This window comes from Salmo trutta, chromosome 19, assembly GCF_901001165.1.
Source record: "Salmo trutta chromosome 19, fSalTru1.1, whole genome shotgun sequence".
Classification (NCBI taxonomy): Eukaryota; Metazoa; Chordata; class Actinopteri; order Salmoniformes; family Salmonidae; genus Salmo; species Salmo trutta.
Window position 1 is genome coordinate 19,792,704 of NC_042975.1, and position 27,055 is coordinate 19,819,758.

At 41.7% G+C, this 27,055-nt stretch overlaps 2 protein-coding genes across 5 annotated transcripts in view; one reads left to right on the plus strand and one right to left on the minus strand.

Annotated features, from left to right (window-relative positions):
- Window positions 1-2,993: 2,993 nt before the first annotated feature.
- LOC115154118 (methylosome subunit pICln) overlaps window positions 2,994-27,055 on the minus strand; it is a 31,871-nt gene continuing 7,809 nt past the window's right edge. For 3 of the 4 annotated variants that reach the window (XM_029700020.1, XM_029700019.1, XM_029700022.1), the window contains exons 6-8: window positions 26,785-26,964; window positions 19,934-19,982; window positions 14,039-14,392 (exon numbers count right to left, since the gene is read on the minus strand). In XM_029700020.1, coding sequence (XP_029555880.1) covers window position 14,392; window positions 19,934-19,982; window positions 26,785-26,964 — 230 coding nt within the window. In that variant the 3' untranslated portion in view covers window positions 14,039-14,391. Of the gene's footprint in view, window positions 3,833-14,038; window positions 14,393-19,933; window positions 19,983-26,784; window positions 26,965-27,055 lie in introns of those variants that run through there. The other variant, XM_029700021.1, reaches the window with a different exon arrangement.
- Window positions 5,083-7,554, plus strand: LOC115154117 (aquaporin-11). The gene is made up of 3 exons (XM_029700018.1): window positions 5,083-6,085; window positions 6,403-6,519; window positions 7,282-7,554. Exons 1-3 carry the CDS (start codon window positions 5,491-5,493, stop codon window positions 7,386-7,388), a joined length of 819 nt encoding a protein of 272 aa, XP_029555878.1. The 5' UTR covers window positions 5,083-5,490; the 3' UTR covers window positions 7,389-7,554.

A 27,055-nucleotide genomic window follows, 5' to 3' on the forward strand; every position in this document is an offset into this window, starting at 1 on the left:
GTCAGTTAGGATCACCACTTATTTTACAAATGTGAAATGTCAGAATAATAGTAGAATGATTTATTTCAGCTTTTATTTCTTTCATCATCACATTCCCAGTGGGTCAGAAGTTTACATACACTCAATTAGTATTTGGTAGCATTGCCTTTAAATTGTTTAACTTGGGTCAAATGTTTCGGGTAGTCTTCCACAAGCTTCCTACAATAAGTTGGGCGAATTTTGTCCCATTCCTCCTGACAGAGCTGGTTTAACTGAGTCAGGTTTGTAGGCCTCCTTGCTCACACATGCTTTTTCAGTTCTGCCCACAAATTTACTATGGGACTGAGGTCAGGGCTTTGTGATGGCCACTCCAATACCTTGACTTTGTTGTCCTTAAGCCATTTTGCCACAACTTTGGAAGTATGGAAGTGTCATTGTCCATTTGGAAGACCCATTTGTTACCAAGCTTTAACTTCCTGACTGATGTCTTGAGATGTTGCTTCAATATATCCACATAATTGTCCTTCCTCATGAAGCGATCTATTTTGTGAAGTGCACCAGTCCCTCCTGCAGCAATGCACCCCCACAACACGATGATGCCACTCCCGTGCTTCACGGTTGGGATGGTATTCTTCGGCTTGCAAGCTTCCTCCTTTTTCTCCAAACATAACGATGGTCATTATGGCCAAACAGTTCTATGTTTGTTTCATCAGACCAGAGGATATTTCTCCAAAAGTACGATCTTTCTCCCCATGTGCAGTTGCAAACCGTAGTCTGGCTTTTTTATGGCAGGTTTAGAGCAGTGGCTTCTTCCTTGCTGAGCGGCCTTTCAGGTAATGTCGATACAGGACTCGTTTTACTATGGATATAGATACTTTTGTACCTGTTTCCTCCAGCATCTTCACAAGGTCCTTTGCTATTGTTCTGGGATTGATTTGCATGTTTTGCACCAAAGTACGTTCATCTCTAGGAGACAGAGCACGTCTCCTTCCTGAGCGGTATGATGGCTGCGTGGTCCCATGGTGTTTATCCTTGTGTACTATTGTTTGTACAGATAAAAGTGGTACCTTCAGGCGTTTGGAAACTGTTCCCAAGGATGAACCAGACTTGTGGAGTTCTACAATCTTTTTTCTGAGGTCTTGGCTGATTGCTTTTGATTTTCCCATGATGTCAAGCAAAGAGGCACTGAGTTTGAAGGTAGGCCTTGAAATACATCCACAGGTACACCTCCAATTTACTCAAATGATGTCAATCAGAAGCTTCTAAAGCCATGACATCATTTTCTGGAATTTTCCAAGCTGTTTAAAGGCACAGTCAACTTAGTGTATGTAAACGTTTGAACCACTGGAATTGTGATACAGTAAATTATAAGTGAAATAATCTGTCTGTAAACAATTGTTGGAAAAATGACTTGTGTCATGCACAAAGTAGATGTCTTAACCGACTTGCCAAAACTATAGTTTGTTAACATGAAATTTGTGGAGTGGTTGAAAAACGAGTTTTAATGACTCCAACCTAAGTGTATGTAAACTTCCGACTTCAACTGTACATAAAAAAAAAGCGAGGCAACCATCTCTGTCAGCGCCACACCTGGATTCGGAGAAACAGTAGAATGAAGAATGATTATATCTGATAGAAGTCATAACCAACCAATCACAGCAACTCCAAAGTGTGATATAATACAGGTTATACAACAGGTGGGTCTAATCCTGGACGCTGATTGGTTAAAACCGCATTCTAGCCGGTGTCTATTCCACAAAGGTACCACCGGCTAAAGCTATGACATTGAAATGACTATTTATTCTGTTCCATCTCACTGCGCAATCCAGTCTCATCAGCCCAGCAAGACAATTTACAAACTTGTTCTCCACTGTAAAAAGCATCTAGACATTATCTCCAATTTATTTTAGACTAGCAATTGGTTTTCAATAGCAGTGATTTGCATAAACTTTGCTGTCTGTCCCTCTGACATTTGCAACATTGTTTCAATATTGAAATTCGAGCTCCAGCTGTCCCATAGTAATGAACGTGTAGGGGTCGGGACGAGACAGACAGGCAGGCAGCTAGCTTTTCTCAGCCAGTCATGAATCTGCATTTTTATGAATATATACAGACATTTCACTAGAAAACAGCTTAAACAAATGAAAATGCAGCTACTTTGATGTTATTCTTGCTGCACTGTTTGACGTGACTGTATGTTAGCCGTAGTTGGCTAGCTAGCAAGCAAGGGATAAGAACGTTGCCAGCCAGTATTGCAATAGAACATTTAGAACGAACGACTGGGTTGCGTCCATAGATACAGAACAAAAATACTTAATGACTGGGTCGCGTCTCTGGCAACCGAACCGATAGAACCGGTAGTAACCCTACATTTGTGACAGGACTAGATCTCATGGAAGGATGAAATAGTATGAATAAATTCATCAAAATAACATTTTTAATGAAAATATGTTAATCATTATTTGATTATGTTGGTAACCCGTTGAATAAAAGTGATAATGCCCTCGAAGTTGGTGTTTGGAGGATATAGTACTGGCACGGTTTGCCGACCCTCGACTTCATCTCGGGCCTAACAACACCTGTGCCAATATATCCTCCAAACACCGGCTTTATGGGCATTATCACTTAATTATAATGAAATACTGTCTTTGTTCATGTGATAGAAGGCAATGCCATACCCAATTACAGAAGCCAACTGGCCACTATGTTTCAGCCAATTACTGAGCACAATGCTAGTTTCATAACAGAGGCTATGTTACCTAACCTGCACGTGTGTCATACACTCAGGAGAAAGTGTCTTAGCACAAACTTACAGGCTGTGGCCACCCAATTGAAAGGCAAAATCCACACAAAGTAATCCTCCGAAACACAGCGATTCAAAGCTGTGATTGTCCCTAATTGCCCTAACGAGTTGTCCTAATGAGGCCATGACCTCACACAATAACACCAATGTACTGCCCAGTGCCCACCCATTCTCTCTCTGAAGAGAAAAACAAAACTAACAATGCAGTCAGTTTAGATGTAATCAACTTCCAAATGGTTTATTTAATAGATTCACACACTTATACAGTACTGTATGTTGGTCTATGTATGGGCACTCAAAAGTACTGTCATGAGTTACCGGTACTGGGTTACCAATGATTCCAAGGAGCATCAGTATCAATTGTGCCTACTGTTTGTCATAATAAACTTACTTAATTTGAGTAAATTGAACTCCTAAATAAGGAATGTTGTCATTTTTATGAGCTACATTGATACTATTTTCCTTCTAAACATTTTCACACCATCATGGCACTTTTGTTTTATGTGTTGTTACAGCATTCAACCAACAATGTATTGTGCCTTTGTTTGTTCTTTTAAATATCGAAAACTGAAAATCCATGATAATTTTGTAATAATCGAACCAAAACCAACCCACCTCAAAAAGCAATAATCACTCAGCACTACTAAAGTCCCTGATGCACAGAGCAGACTGGATTTTCCTGAGGTAATGGATTGTCCTGATAGCACGATGGAGGAACAAAGCACCTTAATAGTCTCCAGTTGGCTAAATGCCCAGAGGCCAATCAAACCATAACACACAAAAACACAATTTTAACTCTTGACATATATTTTGTGCATTTTCCACAGTTGCATCCTGTCAGAGCTAATAGTGGTGGAGTCCACACCATGAATTGCTCCACAGGGTGGTTGAGGCACTGTCTTTTTCACAGTGTGTCTGACTGGAACATAACAGTTGCTTGCTCACAGCTCAGCCTGATACACAGTGACAGCAGAACATCAAGTCCCTCACCGATGCTTTTCTCTCCTTTGTGTCCAAGACTTCTTGGTCAATGATGTTCATGACATTCTTCTGAAAGTGAGGAAGGAGTGTGAAGGAGAGTGTATTCTGGGAGATTGTGTGCAATATGAAAACACACACACACACACACACACACACACACACAGTGCATAAAATGAACTAATCTGAAACACTTGAACCTGTAGTAAAGCCTTCATAGCGCTGTAGTAAAACCTAATAACGAACTTAAAACTATGAATGACTTAACATTAATTAATCATAAACACTGTCACGACACAAACATATTAGGTAGGCATGTTTGCAGGTCTGATCTGCCAGTATTGACTTAGCCTACAGTATACTTATTTACTCAGTGGTAAAACTGTTTGCTAATCCACACAACATCACATGACAGTTTGGGCAGTCAATAGTGTTACACAATTTGTTACACAACTAACACCACTGCCTTCATTAGGCCCTGACAAAATACCTAGGAATGAATGGTGTATTTAATCAAGTATGGGGCAAATCCTAGCTTCCACTAACATTTTTATTTAGGGCTCTATTCAATCTGTATCGCAGATTGCGGTATAGAAATGTAAAGGTAATTTTATGATCTGATTGGTCAAAAAAACAATTATTGAAAAAAATATCAGAATTGGGCCGCTGTCTAAACGCAGCCTGTGTCACAAATTGACATCAATGCATGACTAAGTTCAATTTTCTCTTAAATGGAAGTTAGAATTTGCCCCTTTATCAGTAGATTTTATCAAGAAGACATGAGCAGGGCCAACTATCATTAGTTAGTGAGGGGAAGGAATGAGAATCTTCATAGTTTTTCATACTTAAAACAAGAGGGGTCACTCTGGTTCAAGCAACATACCTTTACAGCTCATCACCCAGCTCATATGAAACAGAAAAGTTAAAGTAGCTTGTAAAGGATACATTGTATCCTTTAGGATACATTGTATCCTTTACAGAATAGGAATGTATTCATTTTCTGAACGTTGAATGGATATGTGTAGCTGTTACATATTATCTGATAGCAAGTAAGCTATCATTATACTTTTGCAACTCTGGAGCATAGTAATTTGAAAAGACAACAAAAAACGAAACATTGGGTAATACAACAGTATAGCCTAAGGCATGTATAAGTTATTTTCTTCAAGAATCAATTTATTTAACTAGGCAAGTCAGTTAAGAACAAATTCTTATTTACAATGACAGCCTAGGAACAGTGGGTTAACTGCCTTGTTCAGGGTAGAACAACAGATTCTTACCTTGACAGCTCGGGGATTTGATCTAGCAACTTTTCGGATAATGGCCAAGCGCTCTTACCATTAAGCTACCTGCCGCCCCAATATCAATGGGTATATCATTCATTTAAATTCCATTGAACAGCAGAAAATATCCCAGTCTGTGCCTTTAATGATGTGCTAAGTCTGAAAATTAAAAAAAGCCCCTGGAATGGATACAGCCTAATAAATAAGTCATTGTTGAATTGTGATATGTTGCATGGCTACTTTAATTGTGTGTGTAGTGCGCCCTCTGCTGTTCTTCCGGACACAAACAGTGAAAGCAACTTCCGTTTGTCGAGCTAGCCATTCGGCTCGCGGCGGAGGACTTTGATACATGTTGTCACTGACTACACAGAGGTCCATTAAGTTACCCAAATGTACGGTCGTTGAGAGAAGCGGAAAAAAAAAAAAAAAAAACAAATTTCTGCGAGAATGACAGACTTGGGGATTTCACTGGCACTACTGGCGACAACAGTACTTCTCTGCGAGGCGACGCGCAGACTGATCTCGCGCCTCTTCTCAGGCAAGGATTATGCGATTTACCTAGTGGAAATTGTCTCGACCTACCAGCTCTGTGCATGTACGCACGAACTCAAAGTCCTGGGCGAAGTTGGCAGAATCGAACCGCATATAGCACTCACACTGACTTTCATAATCACTGTGGTCCACGTAATAACTTTTCACGGGGCGTTCGCCAACCCAAATGGTGCTATCGAGAACGTTTACCGCAAGAATATCACAGGGAAAGCTGCGGTGGCGCGCATAACTTGTATGTTTATAGGTGGGGAAGCAGCGCAGCTCCTCGTGCCCCACATTTGGTCCTTGGGTCTGTCCGACCACCACCTCAGGCACAAAAGGTTCGGATTTAAATGCTTCAGTCCCATCAATGGGTCCCTGTTGGAGGCCGCTGGTGTGGAGCTGGCTTGCACTTTCGCTGTCCAAGCCGCAGTCCTCCACATTCATAAACTAGACGAGAGACTCCATGCCCCCGTCATCGCTGCTGTCATTACATCACTGGTTTACTCAGGTTTGTCAAGTTGATTTTCATTATGATCATCGCCACACTGTTTAATAAGTCAGAAGTATAATAGCCTAGTTATCTGCTTGTGCCCTCATGTCATTTATACTTCAATTAAACTAATTTAATTTGTTTGCAATTACTAGACTTGGGACTGGGAATGGAATAGAAATGGAGACTTGGATTGTGTGTTTGTGTGTGCAAGCAGGCAAGGAGAGAAGGGGGGCGTGGGTGTATGTATTTACACTAACCTATATGAATATGAGAGGATACTATCCTACTGAGATGTCAATTAACTTTCACCCTTTGCTCCCCCCCAATCTCAGGTGGTCATATTTCAGGGGCTGTTTTCAACCCAATCATGGCTTTCTCCGTCCAGTTCCCCTGCAGTGGACACACCTTACTGGAATATGCTTTTGTCTACTGGCTAGGACCAGTCATAGGTAAAGTACTCGTGCTATTTTGCCTACCAGCTGTAAAGGAAATGGTAGCCTGGTCAACCAGACTGACAGTGCTCACACTTCGTTCCACGTGAAGTGAAACAGAATGTGAGTTGTCGTGATATCGTTCTGGTTCCACTAGGATAGAGAAATGGTAGCCTGGTCCCAGAACGGTTTGTGCTGTACAGACAATTTTTGTATTTTACCAGGTAAGTTGACTGAGAACACATTCTCATTTACAGCAATGACCTGGGGAATAGTTACAGGGGGGTGAATGATCCAATTGGAAGCCTAGGATGATTAGGTGGCCATGATGGTATGAGGGCCAGATTGGGAATTTAGCCAGGACACCGTGGTGAATACACTTACAATAAGTGCCATGGGCTCTTTAGTGACCACAGTCAGGACACCTGTTTAACATCCCATCTGAAAGACAGCATCCTACACAGGGCAATGTCCCCAATCACTGGCCGTGGGTATTGGGATAAGTTTTTAGACCAGAGGAATGAGGGCCTCCAACACCACTTCCAGCAGCATCTGGTCTCCCATCCAGGGACCAACCCTGCTTAGCTTCAAGGTGGTATGCTGCTAGCTCAAAGCCTATGGTCATTCACATGACAATTAGGGACCAGGCTAGAAAAATGGGTTCTTGTGTAAGACAATTGAGTTTCACCCTGCCCTGGGGTTTGTGACAGGGATGGACTACAGAGGAAAAACTTGCTCCCAAGTGTACCCTGTATAATCTTTATCTATCTATATTCACAGGCATGGCCATGTGCATCCTGCTCTTTGACAAAATCATCCCACTCCTATCTGGGAAAAGCACAATGGGCCTGGGCATCCCTGTTGTCCAGAAGAAGAAGATACAGTAACACACAACTGAGATTGTGGCTTCAGCCCTCTGAGTAGGCTCTTATATATGATGGTACCGGGGCGGCCATTAGTATTTGATCATTATGGTCACCTTAACATGACTAGGTCTAAGGGCGCTCACACATACTAAGTCTTAACTTTGATTATTTTACCCCCCCCCCCCCCCCCAAAAAAAAAGAAATTGTAGTGAGCACAAGTCTATAATCTATTGAATTATCAATATTGGTGCCTGCCACAAACAAAAACAGTATTCTGTCTATGCTTAGGGCTAAGTGCTCATCCATGCAACAAACAGTTGCTACTCATTTTCTGTTTATGCTGCCCTAAAAAAAAAGGGCCATAATATCAGCTGTTGATCAGTAAAACATTTTTTACTTAATGGAAGATTTTTATATGGAAAATGTGCTGAGAAAAGGCTCCCTGGACTTTGTCATTATGCAATATTTTAGTCATTAGTGCAGGGTTACCTCTAATGGCATAACATGCTCCTGTATGAACCTATCCGAAACTGTCATGGCATGAACTGAAATTAACCTTCTACTCTGGATGACTACAGCAATGGCATACAGTGCATTCGGGAAGTATTTAGACCCCTTGACCTTTTCCATTGTTACATTACAGCCTTAACCTTCCAGAGGAATCCTGGTTCTTATAGAGCCGACAAATGCTTAGTCATGGCTTAGTCACCCCTCCCATGCAGATCAGGAGACTCAGACACTTTGGGTTCATCTTGTGATTATCTGCACCTGGTGCCGTTTTAACCCTCAACCCGGCTTTGTTTCTAATCATCCTTGTATTTGGGCAACTATGAGGGATTTTGTTCTACTCCTCCAGGCTCTCTGTTACACCCACCACATCTTGTCTATGGAATGTAGTCTTTAGGTTTTATCACCAAGTCAACGGTCAGCTCAAGCTCTCTCTAGTGACCATACGCTTAGATTAGCTGCAGGGAGCCAGAGTGTAGACCATAAAAACACATCATTAGAACAGAAATGTCCCACTCTTTTTCAAATATATAAATATCAAACAAATCAGGTAAACACGTAATTTCTCACAGCTGCCACCACCATGCTTCACCGTAGGGATGGTGCCTGGTTTCTTCCAGACGTAATGCTTGGCATTCAGGCCAAAGAGTTCAATACTTCCGACCAGGGAGTCCTTTAGGTGCCTTTTGGCAAACTCTAAGCGGGCTGTCAAATGCCTTTTACTAAGGAGTGGTTTCCATCTGGCCACTACCATAAAAGGCCTGATTGGTGGTGTGCTGCAGAGATGGGAGAACCTTCCAGAAGGACAACCATCTCCACAGAGGAAATCTAGAGCTCTGTCAGAGTGACCATCGGGTTCTTGGTCACCTCCCTGACCAAGGCCCTTCTCCCCCGATTGCACAGTGCTAGGAAGAGTCTTGGTGGTTCCAAACTTCTTCCATTTTAATAATGGAGGCCACTGTGTTCTTGGGAACCCTTCAATGTTACGAAAATGTTTTGATACCATTCCCCAGGTCTGTGCCTCGACACAATCCTGTCTCGGAGCTCTATGGAGAATTCCATCGACCTCATGGCTTGGTTTTTGCTTGACATGCACTGTCAACTGTGGGACCTTATATAGACAGGTGTGTGGCTTTCCATTTGAATTTACCACAGGTGGACTCCAAGTTGTAGCAACATCTCAAGGATGATCAATGGAAACAGGATGCGCCTGAGCACAAGACTCCGAATACTTATGTAAATTAGGTATTTCTAAAATCCTGTTTTAGCTTTGTCATTTTGTGTAGATTTGAGTACATTTATTTAATCCATTTTAGATTAAGGCTGTAATGAAACCAAATGTGTAAAAAGTAAAGGGGTCTGAATACTTTCCGAATGCACTGTACCATGTTGTTGCTGTATGAACCTTATACCCTGGATGACTACACCAGTACAACATACTCAATATGAGCAGAATGAAAAGACATGTCCCTAAGGGAGAGGCTATACAGACATGCTGGTGCCCAAATTTATGACTTTTGTCACGTAGCAAGAGCAGTGGAGACAAACATTTGGTTCAGTCAGAAACCTGGTCTCAGACTAGACGTAACATAGTAAATGAAAATCCAAGACACTCAGTATTATAAGTTACATAAGACAAATGGCAAAAACAAAAAGTACGATAGTTGGTTGGGGTGGATAGGTGATCGTATATATCGCGAACGTCTACCAACCCAAAGGCTGTAAGTACGAATCAGACAAATTTTAAATAATTAGCAACTGATTTACTACTTTTCATGTTAGGTTAAAGAGTTAGCTAACCCTTCCCCTAACACCTGAACTTAACCCTAACGTTAGCCACCTAGCTAGAATTTGTTTCGTACGTTTTAGCAAATTATTGAAATTCGTAACATATACGAAATTGGTGATGGACATTCACAAACATAACATATACTAAAATGGAGTGTCTCGGCTTTACATACATAATAAGAAATGCTCTGACCACAGCTCAGCTGCAGCCAGTCGTCCTGATGAGCCCTTCAGCTAGCTCGTTTAATGATTGTGGCTAGTAACTTCAGCTAGAATTTGAAACTTGTCTGACTAAGTTGGGACTTTTCAGAAGCATCCAGTTAAAATCGGAGTAATAGTTTATTTAATAAAACCATTTGAACGTTAGATGTTCACTACAATAAAAATGTGCTTTAGTGTAGCCAATCAGGCCAGGGTGACTGCTATCTAGTGAGCAGTGTAGGTACTGTTTCACAGTAACATCCAGATGGTTACGACAAATATTACAAGTTAATTCTCATGTAGGCTGCTATCCTCCTCAAAATAAAATCAAGTGTGATGAAACAAAAATTGGAGATCGTGACCAAAACAAGTTATTTCTCCCTCGTCCATTGACAAAAAGCACATTTGTTTACAAGGGCTTATCAGGACGACTGAATGAACCAAACCCATTTGTCTCTACACTCGACTCTCAGCTGCGTGACATACAGTCCAATGCAAAAGTATTCACCCCTTTGGCGTTTTTCCTATTTTGTTGCATTACAACCTGTAATTTAAATTTATTTTTATTTGGATTTCATGTAAATGGACATACAAAAATAGTCCAAATTGGTGAAGTGAAAAATTACTTAATAAATCACAGAAAAGTAGTGCATGCACCCCCTTTGCTATGAAGCCCCTAAATAAGATCTGGTGCAACCAACTACCTTCAGAAGTCACATAATTAAATAAAGTCTACCTGTGTGTGCAATCTAAGTGTCACATGATCTCAGTATATACACACACGTTCTGAAAGGCCCCAGAGTCTGCAACACCAAGGAGCTCTCCAAACAGGTCAGGGACAAAGTTGTGGAGAAGTACAGATCAGGGTTGGGTTATAAAAAAAATATCCTAAAAACTTTGAACATCTCACGCAGCACCATTGAATTCATTATTTTTAAAAAAGGAAATAATATGGCACCCACAACAAACCTGCCCAAAGAGGGCCTCCCACCAAAACACACAGACCAGGCAAGGAGGGCATTAAATCAGAGGCAACAAGAGAGACCAAAAGATAACCCTGAAGGAGCTGCAAAGCTCCACAGCAGAGATTGGAGTATCTATCCATAGGACCACTTTAGCTGGGCTTTACAGAGGAGTGGCAAGAAAAAAGCCATTGCTTAAAAAATAAAAAGCAAACATGTTTGGTGTTGGCCAAAAGGCATGTTGGAGACTCCCCAAACATATGGAGGAAGGTACTCTGGTCAGGTAAGACTAAAATTGAGCTTTTTGGCCATCAAGGAAAACACTGTCTGGCACAAACCAAACACCCCTCATCACCCCAGGAACCCCATCCCCACAGTGAAGCATGGTGGTGGCAGCATCATGCTGTGGGGATGTTTCCATTGGCAGGGCCTGGGAAACTGGTCATAATTTAAGGAATGATGGAGGGTGCTAAATAAAGGGAAATTGAGGGAAACCTGTTTCAGTCTTCCAGAGATTTGAGACTGGGACAGAGGTTCACCTTCCAGCAAGACAATGACGCTAAGCATATTGCTAAAGCAACACTTGAGTGGTTTAAAAAGGGAAACATTTAAAATGTCCTGGAATGGCCTAGTCAAAGCAGGGAAACATTTAAAATGTCCTGGAATGGCCTAGTCAAAGCCCAGACCTCAATCCAATTGAGAATATGTGGTATGACTTAAAGATTGCTGAACACCAGCAGGAACACATCCAACTTGAAGGAGCTGGAATAGTTCTGCCTTGAATGGGCAAAAATCCCAGTGGCTAGATGTGCCAAACTTATAGAGACGTACCCAAAGAGACTTACAGCTGTAATTGCTGCAAAAGGTGGCTCTACAAAGTATCGACTTTGGGGCGGTGAATAGTTATGCACGCTCAAGTTCTGTTTGTCTTCTCTTGTTTGTTTCACAATAAATAAATTAAAAAAGCATGTGTAAATCAAATTATAAATCTTAATTCCAGGTTGTAAGGCAACAAAATAGGAAAAATACTTTCACAAGGTACTGTACATCCATTTTGGCACCACCCTAATGTCGTCAGTCATTGTGACATACCTCAGTAGAAAGAAATTCTGCATCACAAATGGAGCCAGGCGTTTGCAGCCCCTCAAGTTTAATATGAACTTTCTGTTCCAAACGATGGAGTACATTAGTCTTTGCATGTGTGCTGGTTTTCCACCAAGCTTCAACTGTCCCATTTTAATGGAGTCATAGTACTATTCCAGGTATAAATTTGTCTAAAAACAAGGGTTATGACTAGTCTGGATCATGATGATTAGACATTTAAGGGGTCATATGCTCATGTCAAACAATGCATTATAACTGCAAAGGTCAGTTTGCTCTTTGGCAGAAAGAGAGTGCAAACTCAAATGTTTAGGCAGACCCAGGCATTACCTTACTGCAGTTACATAACAGTGAGAGTCTTTGAAATGGCATCCTATTCCCTATATATAGTGCACTACTTTTGACCACAGCCCTATAAGCCCTGGTCAAAAGTAGTGCACCACACACACACACACTTGTGAATAGGGTGCCGTTTTAGACAGTCATAGAAAACACAAAAAAATTCCTCTACTCAATCACTACTCCACATGTTGTTACAATGCTGTTTGGCCAGCAGTACCTCAGTAGCTTCTCAGGCCAAAGAAGGAGTATTCCATTTGTTAAATGATGCATGGAGATTGTTTTGTTCTTTAAGAGAGCTGTATTGCTGTCAGTGGTGATTGTGCTACATAATTGAAAAATAAATTATTTTTTTAAAGGACATGAGGATTAGGGCTGCATTTAAATTTGCGTCTGTATTTCTCGGTATGTCTAGATTTTTATCCTAGTGTTCGGTCTACGAGCTGCCTCCATTTTCAGTGTTCTGCTGCAATTCAGATGGGCAAATGGTACATCAAATTTTACAACTACATACAAGCTGAAATGTATTTTGAGACAAAGACACTGTTTTTGCTTTAGCTGAACAGAAGCTTGTTTAGTTAAAGAATTGCTAAAAAAGGAAAAAAAAGTTCATGTTCAAAATAAAATGTTTTCAAATTTAAACAAATCTTCTGAAATATGGGGATTCTCAGACTATACCATCACAATATTACCACATATCCCAAAGTCCCAACAGCCATAAGGAGTAATGCTAAAGGAAATCGCTTAAATGATATTGGGTATTTTCACCACTAGAAAACATTGAACTGTTTGTATAACCATGTTATCCTATAAAATCAGTATTTTAATCTCTGGGGAAGGCGATAAACTGGGTGGAGTGTCCGTCCCGTTCAGTTGGCTTTAGAGATTCAATCTCCATAATTGATCATTACAAATGAACAGTCAACACCACACAACTTCCTTCACTGTAGAACTTGTTAGCTCAGAATCTTTTCCTGAAGATGACAAAAGTATTTAAAGTGAACTCACTTTTGAAGTGTGAATTTAAAACTTTGTTTCCTCCAAACAGTTTAAATTGTTAGCTGGTTGTTCAGCAACATCCACATTATCCTGCATTTTTTAGAACTAGTGGAAACTGATATCAGTTAATAGTGCATTCCAAAGCAGGATCAAAAAATCAATTGGGATCCAGTAGCCTAATGCAATTTTTCATTAAGTAATTCTATATATTTTTTCATTCAACAATGTTTTCCCTCTGATTAAAATGCACACTGTGTGCAGAAAATCTAGGGATGTCTATTTTCCTTCTGATGGAGAATGAACAATTAAAAGAGCAAAGAGGGCTGGGATGGTGTTTGGGCGCTGAGCAACCACTGTATTTCAGCATAAATCCTCTCCCTCTGAATCTATTCTTTCTCTGCGTGTCAGTAGAGCCAGACCCCCCCACACAAAGCTGCCTCTTTCTTTCAACAACTGGGGGGGGGCTGGGCAGTGTGGGCACCAACCCATCCGGAAGAGAAGCAGTCCTACAGAAATCCACACCATGCCACTGAACCAGGGTGCCAGTTGGCAAACAAAGTATTTTCAGCAAACAAATGTTGTTATGGCTCTAGAGCTGGTCTTTGGCAGCCAACTGAACATCCCGCCAGCTTTACATCTGAAATCCTTCTCCTGCAATTGATCACTTGTTAAACGCAGGTTGATAAGATTTACAAGTTGCTGTTTGAAAGTCTGTGCTCACTTCGGATGACAGATTATGTTCGACTAACAATTCATCCACTCTCTCACACACACTCTGCTTTATACAAAACCAAGTTTTATTATTTGAACATACAAAGCTCAAAATAAATCTGCTGTCTGGTCTTTTCTTTCAGTAATAAAAATGGAAACGCTTCACAAAAGTGACAGTTGTTATTTGCTTTAGTCCTCCAGACTTCGAGGCCTATCGTGACCTGCCAGTAAAGATTAGCCGGATAAGACTTAAAATTATTTATCCGTACTCATTCAGAGACCCAGTGCCTTGGCTCTGCCTGCATCTGTTACGCAATCAGACCTTTATGCCCCCCCACACTTCGATTCCACCCTAATGCCCCCGTTTTCAAAAAGCTTTCGGTCAGGAGGGTGCAAACAAGGGCCTCTCTGTTCCATCTGCAACACAAGATCACATTTCACACGGCTGATTAGTGGCCAGGAACTGGACCTGACAATGGTGACATCATGGCCATGTTATGACTCATCATTAGTAAAGAAAATGACTGCTTAAACATGCTATAGGTGGCCTTTGGGTAAGGGACTGGAGCATGTGTGTCAATGATTAAGTCACACTGTAAAGTCTAGGGGGAACTTGTGTCACGGATGAATGGAAGGTGGAATTTATCAGTTGCAGGCCAAACTTGGCAGTCTCTGCCAACGAGAGTATTAGAACTACCCAGCTTGATTACAGTACAGGTTTCATTAGAGCTACGCACGGGAACAGAGCCGTTCATAATCACACTAAATCATTTACAACAGCACAGGAGTATAGAGCCAATCATGAGCCCAAATAATTGAGGCATAATAGCAGTGTTTCCCTAACCCCTGTTCAAGGACACCCAGCAGTTCCACTTACCGTAATTTCCAGACTATAAGCCGCAACTTTTCCCACGCTTTGAACCTCGCGGCTTAAACAACGACGCGGCTAATATATGGATTTTTCCCGCTTTCAATTTTTCCCCCCCAAAAAAACATGACATGCTCAGTTTTTTGGCGGCATGAAGCTTTCATTAGACCAATGAAATTGCCGAATGGTTTAAGGTCAAACAACTTTTTTGTTTACTGTTTAGATTAAATTGAGCGCTCTCAAACTTCCCATCATTCTGATTACGGTAGTCATTTTGTCACCCTGATTCCTGAGGGCACAACAAAGTATTTGCAGCCACTCGACATCAGTGTAAATCGTGCATTTAAGGTGGCGCTCCGTGTTCAGTGGGAGGCTTGGATGACAAGTGGGGAGAAATCCTTCACTAAAACAGGCCGCATGCGAAGAGCAACTTATGGTTAAGTCTGCCAGTGGGTCCTGACAGCGTGGAGCATTGTCAAAAAATCCACTATCATCAACGGGTTTCAAAAGGCTGGACTGCTGCGTGTTGAAGAGGGTTCAGCGGGGGATTTGCTTCCGGATGGGAGTGACGAGAGCGACAATGAAAACGATCCAATATTGGATGAAGCAATTCTGAGGCTATTCAACTCCGACACCGAAGGAGATGGTTTCAGTGCACAGGAGGAGGAAGATAGTGAACAATGACTACTGCAATTTTTTTTTTTTTTTTGTTACAAGCCGTGTTTCGTTAAAGCCTGTGTAAAGTTCATTGGTCACCATCTTCCTCCTCCTGTGCACTGAAACCATCTCCTTCGGTGTCGGAGTTGAATAGCCTCAGAATTGCTTCATCCGATATTGGATCGTTTTCATTGTCGCTCTCGTCACTCTCATCCGGAAGCAAATCCCCCGCTGAGCCCTCTTCTATCTATCTATCTATCTAATATATATATATATATATTTTTTTAATTCAGTGGGTGCGGCTTATATTCAGGTGCGCTTAATAGTCCGGAAATTACGGTAGTCTATTCCAATACTAGCACACCTGACACAGCTAATAAAAGAGCTTTGACTAGTTGAATCAGGTGTGCTAGTGATGGAAACACTGAATTATATATGAGTCAACCAGCTGGAGAAGTCTTCTATGTACAGTACCAGTCAAAAGTTCAGACACCTACTCATTCAAGGGTTTCTTTATTTATACTATTTTCTACATTGTAGAATAAGTGAAGACATCAAAACTATTAACACATGGAATAATGTAGTAACCAAAGAAAAGTGAAATCAAAATATATTTTAGATTCTTCAAAGTAGCCACTCTTTGCCTTGATGGCAGCTTTGCACACTCTTGGCATTCTCTCAACCAACTTCACCGGCAATTCTTTTCAAACAATCTTGAAGGAGTTCCCACATATGAGCACTTGTTAGCTGCTTTTCCTTCACAGAGCGGTCCAACTCGTCCCAAACAATCTCAGTTGGGTTGAGGTTGGGTGATTGTAGAGGCTAGGTCATCTGATGCATTACTCCATCACTGTCATTCTTGGTCTAATAGCCCTTATATAGCCTGGAGATGTGTTGGGTCATTATCCTGTTGAAAAACAAATGACAGTCCCACTAAGCGCAAACCAGATGGGATGGCAGAATGCTCTGGTAGCCATGCTGGTTAAAACCTCTCTGGCGCAGGCGTGCCGCTAGCGACCCACCTCGACAACATCCGGTGAAATTGCAGCTCGCCAAATTCAAAAAACAGAAATAGTCATAAACATTCATAAAAATACAAGTGTTATACATCGGCTTAAAGATTAACTTCATGTTAATCCAGCCGCTTTGTCAGATTTCAAAAAGGCTTTACGGCGAAAGCATACTATGCAATTATCTGAGGACAGCGCCCCGCTTACAAAAGCATACAAACATTTTCCAACCAAGTAGAGGAGTCACGAAAGTCAGAAATAGCAATAAAATGAAGCACTTACCTTTGAAGATCTTCATCTGGTTGCAGTCACAAGAGTCCCAGCTGCACAATAAATGTTTGTTTTGTTCAATAAAGTCCCTCTTTATATCCCAAAAACTTAGTTCTGTTGGCACGTTTTGTTCAGTAATCCACTGGCTCAAAGGCGGTCAAAACATGCAGACGAATATGTCCTAATAGTACCAGTAAAGTTCATCAAAACATGTCAAACGATGTTTATAATTAATCCTCAGGTTGTCAATTGTCTAAATAATCGATAATATTTCAACCAGACAATAGCGTATTCAATAGAAAGGCAAAACAACAAAGGGCGCGCACACGGTCACGCGCGGAAACCAGTCCCCTGACAGAAAGGTCTCCTTCATTTTTCAGAAAACAAGCCTGAAACAATGTCTAAAGACTGTTGACATCTAGTGGAAGCCATAGGAACTGCAATCTGGGTCCTAACCCATTAGATACTCAATAGGATTTCAATTGAAAACCACCCACATCAAAAAATCCCACTTCCTGGATGGATTTTCACCTGCCATATCAGTTCTGTTATACTCAGACATTATTTTAACAGTTGGAAACTTTAGAGTGTTTTCTATCCACATCTACCAATTATATGCATATCCTAGCTTCTGGGCCTGGGTAACAGGCAGTTTACTTTGGGCACGCTTGTCATCCAGACGTCAAAATACTGCCCCCAAGCCCAAAGAAGTTAAGTGTGCCTTGAATTCTGAATAAATCAGTGTCACCAGCAAAGCACCCCCACACCTCCATGTTTCACAGTGGGAATCACACGTGGAGATCCGTTCACCTACTCTGCGCCACAAAGACACAGCGGTTGGAACCAAAAATCTCAAATTTGGACTCAGACCAAAGGACAGATTTCCACCGGTCTAATGTCCATTGCTTGTGTTTCTTGGCCCAAACAAGTCTCTTCTTATTGGGGTCCTTTAGTATGGTTTCTTTGCAGCAATTCGACTGTGAAGGCCTGATTCACACAGTCACCTCTGAACAGTTGAGATGTGTCTGTTACTTGAACTCTGAAGTATTTATTTGGGCTGCCATTTCTGAGGTTGGTAACTCTAATGAACTTATATTAAGCAGAGGTAACTCTGGCTGTTCTTTTGAGGCTGTCTTCATGAGAGCCAGTTTCATCATAGCGCTTGATGGTTTTTGCGACTGCACTTGAAATGTTCAAAGTTCTTGAAATTTTCCTACTTGACTTACCTTCATGTCTTGAAGTAATGACGGACTGTCATTTCTCTTATCCTATTTGAGCTGTTCGTGCCATAATATGGTCTTGGTCTTTTACCAAATAGGGCTATCTTCTGTATATCCCCCCTACCATGTCACAACACAACTGATTGGCTCAAACACATTAACCTCTCTAGGGTAGGGGGCAGTATTTGCACGGCCAGATAAAAAAAACGTACCCGATTTAATCTGGTTATTACTACTGCCCAGAAACTAGAATATGCATATAATTGTTTGATTTGGATAGAAAACACCCTAAAGTTTCTAAAACTGTTTGAATGGTGTCTGTGTATAACAGAACTCATATGGCAGGCAAAAACCTGAGAAGATTCCTTACAGGAAGTGCCCTCTCTGACCATTTCTTGGCCTTCTACACTCTTTATTGAAAACTGAGGATCTCTGCTGTAACGTGACACTTCCTACGGCTCCCATAGGCTCTCAGAAGGCGGCAGAACGTTGAATGATGACTTTGCAGGCCATGGCTGAAAAACAGTAGCGCATTTGGTAAGTGGTCGATCTGAGAACAATGAGACGGGTGCACGCGAAGAGTCCATTTTAGATTTTCAGTCTTTGAACGAAAACAGGGTTTCCCGGTCAGAATATTATTGCTTTTTTAACGAGAAAAATCGCATAAAAATTGATTTTAAACAGCGGTTGACATGCTTCGAAGTACGGTAATGGAATATTTAGACATTTGTCACGATACGCGCCGGGCGCGTCACCCTTCGGATAGTGTCTTGAACGCACTAACAAAACAGAGGATATTTGAACATAACTATGGATTATTTTGAAACAAACCAACATTTGTTATTGAAGTAGAAGTCCTGGGAGTGCATTCTGACGAAGAACAGCAAAGGTAATCCAATTTTTCTTATAGTAAATCGGAGTTTGGTGAGTGCCAAACTTGGTGGGTGTCAAAATAGCTCGCCATCACGGGCTAGCTATCTACTCAGAATATTGCAAAATGTGCTTTTGCCGAAAAGCTATTTTAAAAATCGGACATAGCGATTGCATAAAGGAGTTCTGTATCTATAATTCTTAAAATAATTATGTTTTTTGTGAACGTTTATCGTGAGTAATTTAGTAAATTCACCAGAAGTTTGCGGTGGGTATGCTAGTTCTGAACGTCACATGCTAATGTAAAAAGCTGGTTTTTGATATAAATATGAACTTGATTGAACAAAACATGCATGTATTGTATAACAATGTCCTAGGAGTGTCATCTGATGAAGGTCATCAAAGGTTAGTGCTGCATTTAGCTGTGGTTTGGGTTTATGTGTCATTATATGCTAGCTTGAAAAATGGGTGTCTGATTATTTCTGGCTGGGTACTCTGCTGACATAATCTAATGTTTTGCTTTCGTTGTAAAGCCTTTTTGAAATCGGACAGTGTGGTTAGATAAAGGAGAGTCTTGTCTTTAAAATGGTGTAAAATAGTCATATGTTTGAGAAATTGAAGTAATAGCATTTCTAAGGTATTTGAATATCGCGCCACGGGATTCCACTAGCTGTTGAGTAGGTGGGACGATTTCGTCCCACCTACCCTAGAGAGGTTAAGGAAAGAAATTCCCCAAATTAACAACGCACACCTGTTAATTGAAATGCATTCCAGGTGACATCCTTCATGAAGCTGGTTGAGAGAATGCCAAGAGTGTGCAAAGCTGTCAAGGCAAAGGGTGGCTACTTTGAACAATCTCAAATATATATTTTGATTACTACATGATTCCATGTGTTATTTTATAGTCTTCTTCACTATTATTCTACAATGTAGAAAATAGTAAAAAAAAAAAAGAAAACTCCTGGAATGAGTAGGTATTCCAACTTGACTGGTACTGTACTTTTAATTATCCAATAAAAATCTAAATCACTATAACCTATTCCAAGGAGGATGAAAGTCTTACCAATGATCAACGTCTTCAAACTGTCCCGAGACCCCTACTGCACCAGACTCTGGAGGTGGAGGGGAAGGGTAGGAGTCAGAAGTATTTCATGAAACAACTTGCCCTTCTGGACCATGTTCTGGGTCATGTTCAGAAGTGCAAACTGTAGCAAAATGTTTTGCAATGTAAAGGGAAAATGTGTTCACTGGATAAGGCCATACCTCCCCGTTTCGCTCCATTCAAAAATCTTTCCCTACTGAACATGACACTTGCAGAGTATACCTACCCTAAGGTCACAGACCAAAAAGGTTAGTGTCAGGTGTCAATTGCACTCTGTGATTCAGAAAAGACAGGCAGCAGCAAAGCAAAGCTTTGTGGAACCAGCAGTGTTGACCTATAGACTTTATGGAATGCATGCAACACAAGTGCGCTCCGCCATCCTGTTTCTAACCCCTCAGTCACAACTCATAAACCTATAGGACATTTGCTGTAGCATATACATGACAATACACCCCGCCCGAAATGGAATGTGCTATGCTGGCATGTAATGTAAGATGGCGCCGACAGATATGGCAGCTCTGCTCTTAGCTCCTAAGCAACTTTGCATTATTTAGTATGGGTTATTTCTTACATTATTAGCCCAGAATTGTGTTATCCAAAAGTAATTTATGGCTGCATGTAATTTCAGAGCGGCGGTAACTCACCAGCATTATAAATATAACTTATTCCAGAGGCTGCTCCAAAACACCGCCAGCAGAGAAGAAGTATTCGGAGTGGACTTCTAGTCCGACTCACAAGGCATGCACACCATCCACCGCTTCCGAGTATATTACTCACCAATGTTCAGCCTCTGGATAATAAAGTAGACGAGCACCTCCTTCCAGCCTCTGGATAATAAAGTAGACGAGCACCTCCTTCCAGAGACAGGGATTGTAACATACTCGGTTTCACAGAAACATGGCTCTATCGGGATATACTGTCCATACAGCCAGCTGTGTTCTCAGTACATCGCGGAGACAGGAATAAATCTCTCTCCGGGAAGAAGGCAGGGGTGTACGTTTCATCATTAACTACTCATGGTGCGATTGTGATAACATACAGGAACTCAAGTCCTTTTGTTCCCCCGACCTAGAATACCTCAAAATGTTGACGGTATTACCTCACAAAAGAATTATCTTTGGTTATAGTCACAGCCGTGTATATTCCCCCTCAAGCCGATACCACGACGGCCCTCAAAGAACTTCACTGGACTTTATGCGAACTGGAAACCACATATCAAAGCAAATTTGAGGAAAACTTTACCGAAGTTCTACCAACAAATTGAATGTAGTACCCGCTCCGGAAAAACATTGGACCACCGCTACTCAACTTTTCAAAATGCCTACAAGGCCTTCCCGCACCCTCCCTTCTGCAAATCTGAGAGACTCCATTTTGCTCTTCCCTTTGAGTTTCTGCTTATAGGAAGTACCCATGCTAAGGTCTATTCAACGCTGGTCTGACCAATTGGAATTCACGCTTCAAGATTGTTTTGATCACGCAAACTGGGATATGTTCTGGGTAGCCTCAAAATAACATTGATGAATACGGTTGAGCTCAACAGGAAGTTTATAGGAGATGTTGTACCCACTGTGACTTAAAACCTACCCAACTCAGAAACCGTATATAGATGGCAGCAGTTGCGCAAAACTGAAAGCGCGAACCACCGCATTTAATCATGGCAGGTGACTGGGAATATGGCCGAATACAAACAGTGTAGTTATTCCCTCCATAAGGCAATCAATCAAACAGGCAAAAGGTCAGTACAGAGACAAAGTGGAGTCGCAATTCAATGGCTCAGACAAGATGTGAGAGGGTCTACAGACAATCATGGACTACAAAAGGGAAAACCTTTCTGGACAAGGTAAACACCGTCGCCCGCTTTTGAGGATAACACAGCGCCACCGACGCAGGACTGTGGGCTCTCCTCCTCCGTAGCCATTGAGTGAGACAATTATGCGCATTAACCCTCGCAAAGCTGCCGGCCCAGGCTGCATCCCTAGCCGCGTCCTCAGAGCATGCACAGATCAGCTGGCTGGAGTGTTTATGGACACCACTTTGCTGATCCGCAACACAGGGGCCCCACGCACCCTCCTGTACTCCCTGTTCACCTTTGACTGCGTAGCCACGCACGCCTCCAACTCAGATGACAACAGATTTTAAAGATCTTAGCCGATGACAACAGTAGTAGGCCTGATTACCAACAATAAGACAGGCTACAGGGAGGAGGTGAGGGCCCTGGGAGAGTGGTGTCAGGAAAACAACCTCGCACTCAACATCTTTTAGATGTGTGTATTGTTAGATACTACTGAAGTGTTTGAGCTAGGAACAAGCATTTCGCTACACCCGCAATAACATCTGCTAAATATCTGTAGGTGACCAATAGACATGTTGACACCTAAGTCAAATGTTAACGTGGTGAAGGGGAGTAGGGTGAAGTTGCACCTACATGATCTTGGATCCATTTTGCATTTCCTTCACTAATGTATAAGATTAGGGGAGTGGAAGCTGATTCCAGATCTGTAACTAGGGGAAACGTCACCACAAAACGTGGTGACTGTCTCTGGCCACATGGTGTTTGACTGTTGGAAGTCTGCTTGATTGCTTCACTTGGGCCATCTGCTGGTGGTGTGCCACTCAATCTGAGCTTAATCTCATACAGCAGACCCGTGGGTAGTATTCATTCAGCACCAAACAGAAAACTGACAAACAGGGAGACACTACTTGGACTTGAACACTAATTTCCATTTTCCGTTGCAATACATTTTAAAGAGCTTTCTGCTGCGTGCCCTAATAAATAATACCCTCGAAAAAAGAAAAAACATTATATGTCCCTTGACCTAAGGATTTTGGGCGGTAATAATCCAATGAGAGTTAAAATGAAAACAAGACTATGCATTTCCTTCTAACATCATACAGTGCATTCGGAAAATATTCAGACCCCTTGACTTTTTCCACATTTTCTTACGTTACAGCTTTATTCTAAAAAATATATATTTTAATTTTCAATCTACAGTTGAAGTCAGAGGTTCACATAAACTAGTTTTAATGACTTCAACCTAAGTGTTTCAACCACTCCACAAATTTCTTGTTAACAAACTATAGTTTTCGCAAGTCGGTTAGGACATCTACTTTGTGCATGACAAGTAATTTTTCCAACATTTGTTTACAGATTATTTCACTATCACAATTCCAGTGGATCAGAGGTTTACATACACTAAGTTGACTGTCCCTTTAAACAGCTTGGAATATTCCAGAAAATGTCATGGATTTCGAAGCTTCTGATAGGCTTATTGACATAATTTAAGTCAATTGGAGGTGTACCTGTGGATGTATTTCAAGGCCTACCTTCAAACTCAGTGCCTCTTCACTTGACATCATGGGAAAATCAAAAGCAATCAGCCAAGACCTCAGAAAAAAAAAAGAATGTAGACCTCCACAAGTCTAGTTCATCCTTGGGAGCGATTTCCAAATGCCTGAAGGTACCACGTTCATCTGTGCAAACAATAGTATGCAAGTATAAACCACATGGGACCACGCAGCTGTCATACCGCTCAGAAAGGAGATGCGTTCTGTCTCCTAGAGATGAATGTACTTTGGTGCAAAAAGCGCAAGTCAATCCCAGAACAACAGCAAAGGACCTTGTGAAGATGCGGGAGGAAACAGGTACAAACGTATCTATATCCACAGTAAAACGAGTCCTATAAATCGACAACCTGATAGGCTGCTCAGCAAGGAAGAAGCCACTGCTCCAAAACTGCCATAAAAAAGCCAGACTACGGTTTTCAGCTGCACATGGGGACGAAGATCGTACTTTTTGGAAAAATGTCCTCTGGTCTGATGAGACGAAAATAGAACTGTTTGGCCATAATGACCATCGTTAAAAAGGGGGAGGCTTGCAAGCCAAAGAACACCATCCCAACCGTGAAGCACGGGGGTGGCAGCATGTTGTGGGGCTGCTTTGCTGCAGGAGGGAGTGGTGCACTTCACAAAATAGATGGCATAAAGAGGAAGTAAAATTAAGTGGATATATTGAAGCAACATCTCAAGACATCAGTCAGGAAGTTAAAGCTTGGTCGCAATTGGGTCTTCCAAATGGACAATGACCCCAAGCATACTTCCAACATTGTGGCAAAATGGCTTAAGGACAACAAAGTCAAGGTATTGGAGCGGCCATTACAAAGTCCTGAACTCAATCCTTTTGAAAATTTGTGGGCAAAACTGAAAAAGTGTGTGCGGGCGAGGATACCTACAAACCTGACTCAGTTATACCAGCTCTGTCAGGAGGAATGGGCCTAAATTCACCCAACTTATTGTGGGAAGCTTGTGGAAGGCTACCTGAAACATTTGACGCAAGTTAAACAATTTAAAAGGCAATGCTACCAAATACTGATTGAGTGTATGTAAACTTCTGACCCACTGGGAATGTGATGAAATAAATAAATAAATAACTCTCCTAATATTCTGACATTACACATTCTTAAAATAGTGGTATTCCTAACTGCCCTAAGACAGGGAATTTGTCCTATAATTAAATGTCAGGAATTGTGAAAAACTGAGTTGAATTGTATTTGGCTATGGTACATGTAAACTTCCGACTTCAACTGTACATACAATACCCCATAATGACAAAGTGAAAACAGGTTTAGAAGTAAAAAAACATTTCCATAAGTATTCAGACCCTTTGCTATAAGACTTGAAATTGAGCTCAGGTGGATCCTGTTTCCATTGATCATCCTTGAGATGTTCATACAACTTGATCGGAGTCCACCTGTGGTAAAATCAATTGATTGGACATGATTTGAAAAGGCACACCTGTCTACATTAGGTCCCACAGTTGACAGTGCATGTCAGAGCAAGCCATGAGTTTGAAGGAATTATCCCTAGAGTTCCGTGACAGGATTGTGTCAAGGCACAGATCTGGGGAAGGATACCAAAAAGATGGCTGCAGAATTGAAGGTCCTCAAGAACACAGTGGCATCCATCATTCTTAAATGGAAGATGTTTGGAACCACCAAGACTCTTCCTAGAGCTGGTCTCCTGGACAAACTGAATAATTGGGGGACAAGGGCCTTGGTCAGGGAGGTGGCCAAGAACCCGATGGTCACTTAGAGCGCCACAGTTCCTCTGTGGAGATGGGAGAACCTTCCAGAAGGACAACCATCTCTGCAGCATTCCACCAATCAGGCCTTTATGGTAGAGTGGCCAGACAGAAGCCACTCTTCAGTTAAAAGGCACATGGCAGCTCTCTTGGAGTTTGCCAAAAGGCACCTAATAAAAGGACTCTCAGACCATGAGAAACAATGTTCTCTGGTCTGATGAAACAAAGATTTAACTCTTTGGCTTGAATGCCAAGCGCCACGTCTGGAGGAAACCTGGCACCATCCCTACGGTGAAGCAAGGTGGTGGCAGCATCATGCAGTGGGGATGTTTTTCAGGGGCAGGGACTGGGAGTCTAGTCAGGCTCAAGGGAAAGATGAACAGAGCAAAGTACAGAGAGATCCTTGATGAAAACCTGCTCCAGAGCACTCAGGACCTCAGACTGAGGCAAAGGTTCACCTTCCAACAGGACAACGACCCTAAGCACACAGCCAAGACAATGCAGGAGTGGCTTCGGGACAAGTCTCTGAATGTCCTTGAGTGGCCCAGCCATAGCCCGGACTTGAACCCGATCTAACATCTCTGGAGGGAGAGACCTGAAATTAGCTGTGCAGCAATGCTCTCCATCCAACTTGACAGAGCTTGAGAGGATCTACAGAGAAGAATGGGAGAAAATCTCCCAAATACGTGTGCCAAGCTTGTAGCATCATACCCAAGAAGACTCAAGGCTGTAATCTCTGCCAAAGGTGCTTCAACAAAGTACTGAGTAAAGGGTCTGAATACTTACGTAAATGTGATATCAGTTTTTATTTTTAATAAATGTGCAACAATGACAAACTTGTTGCTTTGTCATTATGGGGTATTGTGTGTAGATTGAGGGGGAAAAAAACAATTAAATCAGTTTTAGAGCAAGGCTGTAACGTAACAAAATGTGAAAAAGATCAAGGGGTCTGAATACTTTCCGAATGCACCGTACATTAATAGTTGTACTTGTGTGCTAGTGCTTTAGCTTATATTTTATTTTTACTGGACTGCTGAACAAGCCTTAAACAGCTGAATTATGCTGCGTTTCTTAACCCTTAGCACTCATGAGAATTGGCCTATATCATGGACAACTCAATTAAAATGTTTCTTACAGTAGAAATATGAAAAGCATATGCATAGCCATGCTAGAAATTGAAAGCGAAGTCTGGAGATTATTGGGAAATAAATAGATTAAAAGTTGGACAAAACTGTCCAGCTGACTAGACTGAATCCAAATATTACTGTTAATTTTGTGCATTTTCACATCTGTACTTTTTGCAGCATTTGTTGATAACGAAATGAATACAATCAGTAACATAAGGGCTACTTCAAACAATAGTGAAACGTAACGCTATTCAGTTTGGAATTCGAGGCTAGCCTACTGATGGGGTGCTTAGTACTGTTTAACTAAAATGCTGGCAGGAGGTTCAGGACGGCAAATTGATTCCCTTCAATAATCTAATGCTGATGTGTCGCTGATGTTTCATACATCTTCATCAGAGCATCTTGCATTGTTCTGGTCCTACCACAAAATGTCCACCCCTAGGACCTACTGTTACCCAAATCAAGGGTGTTCATTAGGCACCAAACAGAAAGACTGAAATGGTGAGGGACAACTTGTACTCATTTTCCATTGCATGCACTAATGAACATGACCCATGTCCGTATACAAAGCAATGCAGACCACATTCCAATGCATTTCAAGCGCATACCATTGCAGCATCCTGTTGGGGTGTCCTCGGGCCTGACCCCGGCCATGTAGTGGTGTTTCTGGGATGCAGAGTCGGCCAGCATCCCCTCCAGTCTTTCCAGCGTGGCCTGGCCCTCCAGGCTGAGCTGGGACAGACCCTCCTCAAAGTTGTAAAATGTGGGCAGGTCTACCTGACCCTGTTCTGTGGGTGGGGAGACAGGAGACCGAAAGGTTAGTCAAATGTCCACATATAGTTGACACTGGGCGCCCCAATTAAAAAGTATTCTGTGGGA